The sequence below is a fragment of the Zonotrichia leucophrys genome, chromosome 24 (genome assembly GCF_028769735.1).
Source record: "Zonotrichia leucophrys gambelii isolate GWCS_2022_RI chromosome 24, RI_Zleu_2.0, whole genome shotgun sequence".
Taxonomy (NCBI): domain Eukaryota; kingdom Metazoa; phylum Chordata; class Aves; order Passeriformes; family Passerellidae; genus Zonotrichia; species Zonotrichia leucophrys.
The window spans coordinates 50,270-62,929 of NC_088193.1; the positions used below are offsets into that span (position 1 = coordinate 50,270).

The 12,660-nt window shown below is 43.8% G+C and overlaps 1 protein-coding gene across 1 annotated transcript; it reads right to left on the reverse strand.

Annotated features, from left to right (window-relative positions):
- Positions 1–18: 18 nt before the first annotated feature.
- Positions 19–10,230, reverse strand: VPS11 (VPS11 core subunit of CORVET and HOPS complexes). Its single transcript, XM_064732228.1, has 16 exons — positions 10,038–10,230; positions 9,553–9,697; positions 9,226–9,361; positions 8,014–8,177; positions 7,667–7,914; positions 7,065–7,266; positions 6,639–6,790; positions 5,496–5,682; positions 4,938–5,081; positions 4,268–4,456; positions 3,202–3,363; positions 2,589–2,728; positions 2,077–2,279; positions 1,334–1,505; positions 996–1,218; positions 19–295 (listed from the first exon to the last, which is right to left on the reverse strand). The coding sequence occupies exons 1-16, from the start codon at positions 10,193–10,195 to the stop codon at positions 131–133; spliced, it is 2,790 nt and encodes a 929-aa protein (XP_064588298.1). The 5' UTR covers positions 10,196–10,230; the 3' UTR covers positions 19–130.
- Between the last annotated feature and the right edge of the window lie 2,430 nt (positions 10,231–12,660).

The following is a 12,660-nucleotide window of genomic DNA, read 5'->3' on the forward strand; positions in this document are numbered from 1 at the left end:
AGGGCCGCGCTGCGGCACTGTCCGGCCACGCTGCTTTATTGGGAGCCAAGGGGGGAAGCCAAATACAGGGGGCCGAGGACACAGAGGGGACCCCGTACAACACGAGAGGGCGTGCGGACAGGGCCTGGAGTCAGGTACTGCGCTTGGTGTGGATAAGCAGCTCCCGCTGCAGGCCAGCCTCGATCGTTGTAGCGGTCTTTCCCGAGGGCAAGTCCGTGATCAGGGTGAGCTTATTGAAGACGCCGCGACCAAAGTAGTCAGCAACGACTGAGAAGCCATCATTTGAACACTTGAGCTGCCAGACAGAAAGCAGCAGCATCAGCAAAAGCCTTCAGAGCGTCTTGCTTCTAGCCTCCTTCCTTTCTCCCTCTGCATTTAGAAGCCTCTGGTTTAGTAGACTGTTGAACAGGGCAGCTCTTTGCTCAGTCCACACAAGGGCTGGGTGTAGCAGAAGCACCTGCTAGATTTTCTGATGCTGGCCATTCCAGCTCCTGTTTCAATGCCACTTCTGAGCCATGCACCGAGGTAACGAGCAACTGAATTAAGCAGGAAGGTGAGTGCCTCAACTGCTCTAGTTCCCACATGTATTACTAATGTCCCATTCTTACACTCAAAACTTAATTAATCCTTGGAGAACACAAGGTAGATGCCACATTTTGGTGCTGTCCCCGTTCCAATTCACACTGTTCTTCTTCCTTTCTCCCTAATTAGTTCTATACAACTTGTAGACCAGCTGTCACACTGACCAATAGGTCTCAAGGGTCAGGTGAGGACAGATTCTCTCTTTCACCTTCACAGAGCCAACAATGACTCTATGTGCCCTTTACACAATGCAGTCACCCTAGGGTCTAATGCCTCATTATCCAGTTAATATAACCTTGTTTACAAAATACTCTCAAGCCTTACCTGTCTCTACCAGCCTCCATTTACAGGTCCATAAATGAATCTAAATTCTTATTTATTTCAACTTGGTAAGACACACAATGTTAGCCTACCTGATGCTGAAACTGGTCATGCAGATCTCTCTTCTGCTCCTGGGCTCGGATCATGTCCATCACTTTGCGATTTTCTGGCATGCAAGTAGGACATTCTGAATCACTCTCAGAGTAGCTTTCAAAGCAGTGCTGGTGAAAGGAATGACCGCAGAGGAAGTGGACTGAAGGGAGCTCCAATGCACTGGTGCAAATGCTACACTTGGTCTTCTGAAAAATCTTGGGACTGAGTGACAGGATGGAGAAGTGTGAGAAAGACAAACTACACTTCACCTTACTAAAAAAAAACCAGCAGTTCTGTCCTTGAATAGGACTAGACAAGACAGCACACATTCCTGTACCTTGCTTTTAGCTCTTCAATTTCCAGACGGATCCTCATAGTTTCTTCTCGGTATTTCTGAATTCTCTGCTCATCCTGCTCTATCTGGCGGCTTTGCTTCTGCAGCTTGTTGACAAGATAATCCTTAATCACAGACAGGGTGGCTGTGGAGTTATGAGCCAGCGTCTGCACAACTGAGAGCAACTGAGATGTTAGTTTAAACACAAGCACAGAAACTGCAGCTATGCTTGTACTGCCAGGGCAGACTGCTTTCCTGGGACAGGCCACTTACAGGCAAAGACAGCTGGCATTCTCATGGAATTGGAAGAGCTCACCTAAAGATTCTCTTTCAATTTGATCTCTTCCAGAAATGGGTGACTGGGAGCACGTCTGGATAACTCAGACCAAAAGGGACAAAGGAAGGATATAGTAGTGGATTGGATTTTACTTCTCCACCAAGGCTCAACAGGAGTTTCAGCACACCCTGCACTGCCCCACACTGACAGACAGAAATCATGTATGAGACATCTCACTGATACTGTAGATCTTTCTCCCTAAGGAGCTGTGACTGACATTGTTTTTCCCTATGGAGCTTATTACTTCAAATGGTAGGCTCCAATTTCATTGATTCTTCTAATGTCTGATCTACAGAAAGCACTACAAACAAGTCTGGGTTGGAGTCTTTCGTGGTTTGTGTTTCTAGTTTTTGCTTGGGTTGGGGTTCCTAGCAGAGGAGGTTGAGGGTTGAATGTCATATGTCATTACCAAGCAGCGGAGGCATAAGATTCTTGTTCTCTATGTGTTTCAGCACTGCAGCAATATACTCTTTGCAGTTCTCCTCCTTCCGTGCAAAGTAGCTAAGAGCCTGTTCCCAGAGACAAGCCTCTTGGTCGCCATACAACTCACACACCTCAATCACCTTCTTGTACTGCTCATTCTGCATGTGGTAGTGCATGATCTGTTGGAAACTATGGGAGAAAGACTCATCAGCTGCAACAATCCATCTTGCCCTTTGAGGTTTTACAGGGACCTCAGCTTTTCACCCAGCCATGCAATCCCCAGACTCACACAGAAGCCAAAGACAAGGGTTTTTTTCACTCTATGTAACTGCCTTGCTTCAACAGTGAGGTATTTCTGCAGAGTAATCATCTACCATGCCCGTCTTGAGATGCTAAAGAGGTCACTACCGTTAATGGTACAGACATTTATGGTTCAGAAATCGCTGCAGTGGGGCAAGAGGGGAAGGACAAGATTCTAAAGACAAGAGTAACACTCACAGTTTGCCCTGTTCATAGAGGTAGAGAACACCATCCTTGAAATTGTGCATCTGACATAAGACCAAGGCCTTATCAAAGACTGTTTTGAACCTTCCGCTCTTCAGGAGGGTGAGGGCTTCATTGTGCAACTTCTCCTTGATCTACAAAGAAGGGGGAGAGGTCAAGAAGAGGAACCCAGGCACACCCACATACACACTATTTTGCACTACGACCTGACAATTTGGAGGTCTTTCATGCAGGTCAGTTTTGGCACTTGCCCTTTAAACCTTTTAAGCAAACAGGACATGATTTTCTTTGCCCAAACAGCCAACATCCTCACAGATCCAGGCAAGCAAGTAAAGATACTTTTGTGGGCAAGCCAGCTGCTCAGAGGCTGTATTGTCTGGAATCTGTCCTTAAATGACATACAAACAAAACAAGTTCAGCCATCCTGAAGGGAATAGTCTCCCAGATACAAGGCTGCTTTCCCATTTCTGTGCTATTTGTCCAGCACAGCATATGTATTGCCTCATGTTGTCAATGCCCAGCTGGAAAGGGCATTGCAGGAATGCAAATATGACTCACAGACACCAAATTTTTCCCCTCAAAATACAATGCTGGAGGGAGCTCAAACCTGCTCATCTTGCTCATGTGCCCAGTTCTGCAGTCGAAGTTCCAGTAAAGTGTCATAGACACCCTGTGGAGAGTCAGCCTGCACCTCAGTCATGTGCTCCAGAAAAGCTTTCAGTTCTCGGGAATTGTTTGCAAAGACTGGGATGAACTCCTCTGAATTAGCCTGTAAAACAGTCAGAAAAAGACAAGCACCCACATCAGTCTAAGCCACACTAGTGCTTCCTTCCTTCCATGAGAAATGTTTGTTTCCAGAGTCTCAGACAGGACAGATACAGCACAATACAGGATGCTGACAACATCAAGGATCAATCCTGAGCAATAACTTCAAGAAGTCCCCTGCCTCCAGGACTACCAGTACATCAGAATGGGGCTTCTCATGGAATCATTGAATAGTTTCGGTGTGAAGGGAACTTTAAAGGTCATCTAGTCCAATACCCCTGCAAAGAGCTGAGATGTCTTCCATTTCACCAAGTTGCTCAGGTCCACATCCAACCTGATCTGAGTGTTTCCAGGGATGGGGCCATCTACCAATTCTCTGGGCAACCTGTTTCACCAACCTCTTTATAAAAAGTTCCTTCCTACTATCTAGTCTAAATCTGCTCTCTTTTACTTTAAAATTATTACCTTTTGTAGCATCAGAAGAGGCCCTGTAAAAAAGTTTGTCCTCATCCTTCCTATAAATTGAGTACTGAAAGGCTGCAATGAGGTCTCCGTGAAGCCTTCCCTTATCCAGACTGGGCAACCCCAGCTCACTCAGCCTTTCTTCTCAGAGCAGGTGTGTTCCATCCCTCTGGCCATTTTTATAGCCCTCCTCTGGACCCGCTCCAAAAGGTCCATGTCTCTTCTGTGCTAAGGGTTCCAGAGCTAGACACAGTATTCCAGGTGGGGTCTCATCTGAGCAGAGTTTATTAAGTTATAATTCTCAGAGTTTATTAAGTTATAATTCTTCAGAGTTTATTAAGTATAATTATACCTAAAACATCAGGATGGCAACACAAGGTATGCAGAAGCACTCACTGCAAAGTTACTATTGGAGAGCAACAATTCTCAATCAACACAAACCCTACCTTTTTTCCTTCTAGCATCCCAGGGCCTTCATTACCTCCCGAGGGACGGTAATCAGTGCAAAGGATCTTCAGCAATTCAGTGGTCTCCTTAGGAACATGGTGCATCAGGATTTTACCATATCGCTTCATGTTACTCTCTGCCTGTTCAAAGGGCAGTTTTCCAATGTAGTGCAAAGCCTCTTGGTAGTTCTGTGAAGACAGACAACAAAACAATCACAGGACACTGGCCTCTGCTCTCTACTTTGAGCTTAGGACAGAAAGCATTGAAGACATGCTGTGAGTATGCCACAAATCCCATTTGCTCTGAATTATCACCTAGTTCACCATTCCTGCTCATTTTCCTCCTCAGGGAGAAAGACTGGATACAGCCTGGGGGAAACATTTAGATGAATCCCCAACTAAGTACTCTTCTTACAGTTCTCTTCTTAAAGGGCACTGTAAAAAGCCACATCAGAAAGAAAACAAGATCTTCTGATTTCCCCATTTAGTCTAACACACAAGCAAAAGCAGAAAGGCAACACACCAACACCAACAGCAAGTATTGTTGCTGCTATTCTCATCAGCATGCTATCCTCAGCAAAGAGGACAGTGAAATTATATTCTCACTAAAGAGGAGGCTAGGGAATTGGTATTCTCCCCAGTAAGAACACATGCAGTTATGTCTCCTCACCTTGATGTCCTCTAACTGGATTTTGAGGTACCATTCATGATGCTCATGCTTCTCTGCCAGGTACACGGCATGGGAGTAGTAGCCAGCTTGGCGAAGTACCTTGATAGCCGTTTCCACATCAAAGTGGACCTCACTCTCACTCGTCTCCAAGAACAAAAGCAAAGAGATGGTCCCTCAGAAAAATTCTAACAGTCCAGAAGCAGTAATCATTTATGTCAGAGGAGGAAAACATGAGCAGGGACAATCATGCAAGAGATTGTACCTCTCATGCAAGAGAAAAATCCCCCATGCAGAAAGGAAGGAGTCTAACCACTTCTCATTTGCTTGCCAGTTGCACTGACAGAAGCAAGCACACTCCAGACCCAGATGGCAAACCAACCAAACTGAGAAAGTAAGCAAGAGCTTGGAAATAAAGGAGCAAAGACCAGGGTACTGAGTGGTAAATTCATTATTCTCTCTCTTAACAGTCATAGAGGAAGAAATTTACAATTTCACCACAACTCCTTTTTAATTATTATGATGACATAAAAATGTAGCATGATTCCGTCTACCCAATACCTTAATGAACTCTTCCAGTTTGGAGCTGTCTTTGAGTTTGGTATAGCAATTCAGCAGAAGTGTAGTGTGGTCTGCATTGGCCAGGGACTGCAGATGGAGCATCTGTAGATAAGCAGTAAGGTTGTGGATACGCTGAGCATCCAGGAATTTCCGAATAACATAAGATGGTTCTAGCTTCCCTATAGTTCTGTGAGGGGAAGAGTTACAAGATATTGTATACTCATGAAATCAAAATAAATGGAGAAATTAACAACAGAACACAGAGAAACCTTAACTTCAGCAGGTACTAACCCTCTTGGGACTACTCAGCTATGCATCAGAAGCAACAACTAGTTATGGTATAAGACCACCCCACTGCACACACACTGATACAAAGGCCTTGATCGGGACAACCATGACAGCATACAAGGAGTTAATCTTCCCTTAAAGGTGGCAGTGAGAAGACAGATTAGGCTCTGAGCACAGCAAACTGGAACAAAAGCTACATTTTCCTTCATTTCAGTCACATAACTCAAAGTCAGCTTTAAATGCTCATGCTCTAAATATAGAGCAGTTTAGTCACAGTTACTGTGACAGTTAAAGCAAGTCAAGGTAAAAAGATGTGCTGACTCTCACTGGATGTCAGGGACCCCGGAGCATCAGCTCCACAATAATTTACCACTCTGTGGCATTTTAAAAACTGAACATTAAGTTTTCAGTAAGCCCCAAAACAAGGCTGCTCTGAGTTCTAGTTTTAAAAAACCCAGGATGTTTTAAAACTGACATTAAACTGTTTGAGTACTTTTCAAGAAGACTGCCAAACATGGCCAAATTCCATCATCTATCTTGCACAGAGTGATCCCTTCTTTATAATGATAGGCCACACTAGGCCCCACTCCATCCCAGTAGGCCTACATTATTCATGTTAAAATATGATCAAAGGGAAGAACTTTATCCTAAGGTGTACAAAGATATTTTCAAGCAACTTGTTCAAAGACTTTTAGTCTCACTGACATCTTTCTCTGGATGGGTAGAATTTTCACCTCAAGTCATACTTTTTTTTTTGTTTTGGACTGTTTTAATTCCTGTGCTGAAACGGAAATCAAGGCCTATGATGCTGCTACCTGTACTACAACATCACAGCTCCATAGGATCCCCACCTACCGAATATACTGCTGAATGGCTCCATCATGGTTTCCCTTGTTATAGAGATGATCACCATACTGACGGAAAATCTCTGACAAACCATCGCTGTCCAAGTGGTGGCTCTTGGCCAGGTTAATGGCCATTTCAAATAAGTTCTTTCTGAACAGCATCTGTTAAATACATGGTAAGAGCAGTACAAGAGAAATACCCCCCCACCAAACAAGTTCAAACACACGTGGAAAACAAGTTGTTTCTTCATCTTAGTGCATACGTGCGCTTGGGCCTTTACATACCAATTGTCTTATAACACTGGCTATACTGAAAAGCTATTCGGTCACTTGTTCTGTAATTCACTTACCTGGATGGTTCAATTTTTCAGTCTACAGAGCCAGTACAATCTTACAGACATAAGGCAGAGATTAATAAGAAAACAAATTTACATGCCTCGAGTTTGGTTTGTGTATCCTTCTCCTGCAGTACATGGATCTTCCCATCTCTGGTCAGTACATAGAGAGATCCCCACTCTGCCAAGACATCCACTATGTCATCAAAGATTGAGCTGTATGCAATGAATTTGTTGCACAAGTCATAGATATTCAGGACTTGTTTGTCTGAATTCTGTGCCTCGTTCTCAGCAAATTCTGACCTGGAGTGCAGAATAAACTTTTAGAAAACAAGAAGAACATAACCTGAAATCTTGATACCTTTTCAAACTAGGGATGTATAGAAAGCAAGACAAACAGAGTTCATTCAGGCAATTAAACTAAGTGGATCCTGAGGGAAACCACCATGTATTTATACACAAATTCCATCATCCTGTTACACTGAGAAATTCATAGGACTGGAAAAAATTCCCCTCATTCAGCACATTGAACTGTGCTACTCTCATAATGGAAATTAATCAATATATGGGTCGGAATGAACCTCAATATCCAACAGAGTGGCAATCTGCCCCCAACAGCAAAGCTTCACAGGGAAGAAGGAGAAGGAGAAAAAGCATGAAGCTGCATGAGCAAAAAGAACTTATCTGTTTCAAAGAGCCCTACTTTGGGGAAGTCTTTCGGTCCTTGGAGACAATGATGAGGTACCCCCGATACCAGTGAACAATCAGCTTTTGTCCCTCGAAGGCAAAGCAGGGGCCACGTTCGTCTGGTTGGTAAAGGTACACACATTCATTTCCTGCCACAATGAACTGGAGATCCTGGGAGGGGTCACTGAGAGATGAACAGCGCAATCCACAACCATGAGTGTCCAGCTCCAGGTGAGGATAGTCTTTCACTGAAAGCATATAAGACTACAGAGGAAACTCGAGGGTTTGGAGATCACTCTGAACTAGACTCTGAAACCACGAGAATTTGCCAGTCAGAATAACATTTTTTCAACTAGTTCTCACCTGGATGTTCTCTGTGGTCACCACAAATAGATGTGTTGTTTTGCCAGACTGTCGAAAAGCGAGGCCGGTAATGGGGTAACTGCCTTCATGTAGGATCTGGGTCTTACTATGCCGATCTCGGGTGATGTCTCCTTTAGTAAGTACAACACTCCCATCTGCAAAACCTGGTGAAGCAGACAGACTGAACTATTACTTATACAACACACCTGAAATTTTATCCAGCATAAGTTAGGGAAGCTCCAGTCAGCAACAACACCATGCTCACTAGCATGGTATAAAGCAATGGAATTGCCACAGGTTCTCATGTCAAGTCAGTCTTTGCCAAATCACTTCCCACTGCTCCAGTTACAGTTCAGAGCTGCCACACAACTGCACATAGGATAGCACTGATCAGCAAGGGTTAACTTGCTTTCCACACACAAACTTCACATGCAGATTAATTTTGTTTGTCTGTATTTTGTTTTACAAATGGCCTTCCCATACTGCAACTACAACTATAATTTCAAGTTCCTTGCTTATTCAAAATATCCTACACACTGTAAAAAAGACCAGAGGGAGATTTTTCTACAGTAAAACACACAGTTTTCATCGTTTGCCAACAGCCCCAGTCTTGTAAGTTGTTCCAGGCTTGAAAGCCACCGTACACACTGGGAAAGCTTTTTTGATTTCACTGTAGGGACCAAGTCAGCTGAGAGCACTTGTAATCTCACAACATTACTGCTCTTATTCTGTCAGAAGAGTTAAGCAAGAAACCTTACCAAGGAACAGTCAAATCCAAAAAGGGAAATTTGCTTTTTTTCTTTGAAAAAAGGTTTGTATAATAAGCTTGAAAAAGTATCTCTGTAACATTAGGTATCACAAGACTTGCATTTTTTCCTGTACCAACAGAAGCTAAATTTGGTACTAAGTTCAATAAATACGTAGCCTTACCAACTGGCAGGGAAAAGAGGCCATCAACTAAAAATACATGCTTCTAAGTATCAAAGTTATTAGTTTAAAATATAAACTTAGTCTAAATTTACGCATTTAGCTCTTGAGCTCTAGGGTAGCACAAGATACACAGTATCTCTGTGAGGATAATGTAACAATGGAGTGAGAAAAAAGATCATCAGGATCTTCTATGGTGGTTTTTGTATTTTCTATTCATGCTCACTACCTCTCAGTAAGGACTGTAACATTTTCCCTAAGCTATTATAGTTCAGCTTTACTTACCGATAGCCATGAAATTAAGATTCTCGTGGACAGTCAGGCAGGATACAACCGTGGGCTTGTTACCTGGTATTGCTGGAAAAATTCGTGTGCAAAGAGGGTTACCACCATCTCGTTTCTCCAGATTCCAGACTTTCACCTACAAACAACGATGATCTGGCATAAGCAAAACATGGGGTATTAGTAGGCCATGACCTGGCATCAAAACGTTATAGGACCCAGAATGAAGAAGCTACTCAGGGTAAGAAAGGGCTACTGAGATGATCACAATAGTCTTTAAGAAAGAACCGTATTACAAATGCGATTTCCTCTCTTCGTCATTTAACTTACCAAAGGATTTATACCCTCCTCATCCTCACCAATAGAAACCAGGATACTGTGCTGCTTCAGCTGGTACAGATGTGTCACCCTTAGCTTGTAAGCTTGGAAACTGCTGAGTTGAAGGGAGCGAGGCAAAAACCAAATCTGACCTTCCATATTTAGATCACAGTTAAGGCACATAAAGGGACCAAAAAAAAAAAAAAAAAAGAAAGCCCCACACCTCCAATCGTATAAGAATCTGCATGCCTTTTGCGGACTCCTGGTAGAGTTACAGCAAATACTTCTGCAGAGCAATCCCGGAGCACCAACACATCCAGCGGCGCTTTGGGGTTTTTGTTTAAACAAAGCACAGCCGACAGCGGAAAGCTGCCGCATTCCCAAGGCCGGAGCACCCTCCGCCCTCCGGCCCGCGGTAGACAGCGCAGGACTCGCCTGCCACGCAGCCTCGGCTCGACCGAGCGCCGCGCAGGCCACAGCGCCCGGCCCCGCACAGGATATCTCCGAACACGAGGCTTCCCCGGCCCGAGTCGCAGACCGCGATGCCCGGGGGCAACGCGAAAGGCTTCGCACCGGCTCCATCCGGCCCCGAGGGCTCCCTCACCGTCTCTCTGTCAAAAAAGACGAACCGGCGCCACTGCAGGTAGGCAGCCATGTTGGAGCCGGCCCCGCGCGCCCGCCCCTCACGTGACCTGAGTCTCCGCCCCTCGGGTGGCGCACGCGCGGGCGGGGCAGCTGCCGTGCCAAGACATTTAAAGACTGAATTTTGGACACACATACTGGAAAAAAATCCCAGAGCCTGCTAGGAATTTAAAAGTCAGAACGGTGTCAGAAACCTTAAATGAGTCATTTTACAGTAATATTTTTGCATTACAGTATAGAATATATAATATTTATAATTTGCCTCTCTCCAACGGGAAATAAATAACAGTATATACAAAATAACTGTATATACAATTAATAGTATATACAAAAAGGCTTGACCTTTAAATGTGGACAAGAACTAATGAAATCTGGATATTTGCTGTGAGCTCAGCAATATGATTAATTATCTGTGTTGTCACAGATTAAACTTCTTGGCTTAACAAAAGCAATACAGTAAATATATTAAAAATAAAGCTATACCTTTGAATACATGTGTAAGTTAGTTGAATACATGTGTAATGTAACCCCAGCAAATCAGAACACATTCGGCATTTATGTACTTACGCAGTATTTCATTTCATTGCAACTGTGCATTTTTACTGCTCCAGTGTCCCAGGCACTGCTCAAAGTGGGACCTTGTTTGCAATCTGAAATACTTAGTTACCATTATGGTAAATTCCGTACGAATCTTTTGTTAAATTGTTTAACTTAAGCTATCAATTAAGTGCTGTTAGGTTTGCTGGCAAACCTTTATGCATAAACCACTGGTGAAGTCCAGGGCCTAGCTGAGCAGGGGGGGTTGACTCAACCCTGTGACTCCACTTACCCATTCCTATCCTTACTTTTTTGGCCCTTTTCCCCCAGCATCCATGAAGATAAGATTGGGTGTAGCCTGCTTTTACCCTGTGTGCTTTAACCATCTAGGCCACAGCAGAGTGAACCTTGCCACTGAACTTTGCCCTGCTTTCACTTTCACATTAAACCTGCTTTTGCCAACTCCTTTGCTGGTGATTTTTAAAGCATCTTTAAAAGACTCTTTCCAACCACCAGAACCACAGCACACACAATGTCTTCTGCAGCACAAACAGCCAGCAAGGCAGAAGTCAGGATGATTTAATGAAAGACATGAGGACACAGCCCCAGCAGGATCTGCAGTGGTCCTCTGGTCCCTTGCAGAAATTCTCATTGTCAAAGAAGCAGCTAACTTGGCACTGCAACCAGATGCCATGCGGCGTCTTCTAGTCTTGAGGAGACGAGACTGTGGAGCATTCAACCCTGGAAAAAACAGCTGCCATGTGGAGGGTCTGTGCAGAAAAAGGATGTCCTCTCATGGACATAGCTCATTTTATTGTGAGCCTCCTTTTCTTGAGGCTTCTCTCCAAAGGTTGTTGCATCCAATGCATGTTTTTCACTCAGCAGAGTTAAATGAAAAAAACAGAACAAATGGGAGTTCCAGGGAGCTTTTATTGAGTTTAATTAACAAAATCAGGATTTTTCCATTCATCTTTTTTGCACTCACAACTCATGAAGCTCTTCACAAGTCAGTGCTGCAACACATACAAAGCCAGAGAAAACACATTCTCAACAAAATCTGAGCTCCACTGGAGAGTTTGCCAATTGCCAATTTAACAGAAAGCCAATTTTCCCCTCCCTCCCTTGACTGTTTTGAAGGACTAGACCATATTGTTTGCTGGTTTACAGTTAGAATAGCAACCCCTTGTCTAGGGTCTACTGGATTATGACACTCCACTTAAATTGCAAATTTTTTTTTTTCTTGAAATAAAAGTTCCAGTTTCTTTCAATAAGGGGAACAGTGACTATTTTCTTCTCCTGACACCCCTTCCCCAAAATTACTGGTTAAAATACAGCAAGGCTGTATCTTAATAAAGACATCCCTACTCCCATCCCCCCACCCCCCCATCCACTCCTCCCTAACTTGTCTACAGCAGAATTTAACAATGCTTCCACGCAGAGGCATTTTAGCAATGCAGTGATGCACTGAGCAAAGCCTACAGGATAATCTGCCAAAGCCTTCTTGTGAAGTTCAGATGCATGCTCTTTGGTCCAGAGACCTGGTTGATTACAAAGATAAACTGTGATTCGAAAACCAGAAGTTCACAGCAAGCAGAAAACTCCCTGCAAGGACTACAGCTGCCCAACCTCTACCATGGTAGCTGAACTGCTGGAGTCTGTGGGAACAAAATTCACTTTGTTCTCAGGAAGTAATGACCAGCAGCCACAGCAGCATTATGAAGTTCAGCATCAGAGCAAGAACCACCACAACAGCAGCTCAAGAGATGTGGCATGACAGCTCTGTAACCTCTCTTACAGAAACTGAGGCAAGACAGCCATCTGCTCAGGTTTGTGTCCTATCAGTCATTTGTAAAGAAAAAAGTGTTTGAAGCATTTTTAAATCCTTGGAGCAGACACCCACCCCCCCCCTCATCCCAAATAAAAATAAACAGAAGATCAGAA

Coding starts and splice junctions, on each gene's coding strand:
- VPS11 (XM_064732228.1), bottom strand. CDS start 10,195: ATGGCTGCCTACCTGCAGTGGCGCCGGTTCGTCTTTTTTGACAGAGAG. Junction 7,915..8,013: donor TGACCACAGAGAACATCCAG/GTGAGAACTAGT, acceptor TTTCCTCTGTAG/TCTTATATGCTTTCAGTGAA. Junction 2,280..2,588: donor CTCTATGAACAGGGCAAACT/GTGAGTGTTACT, acceptor TTTCTCCCATAG/TTTCCAACAGATCATGCACT.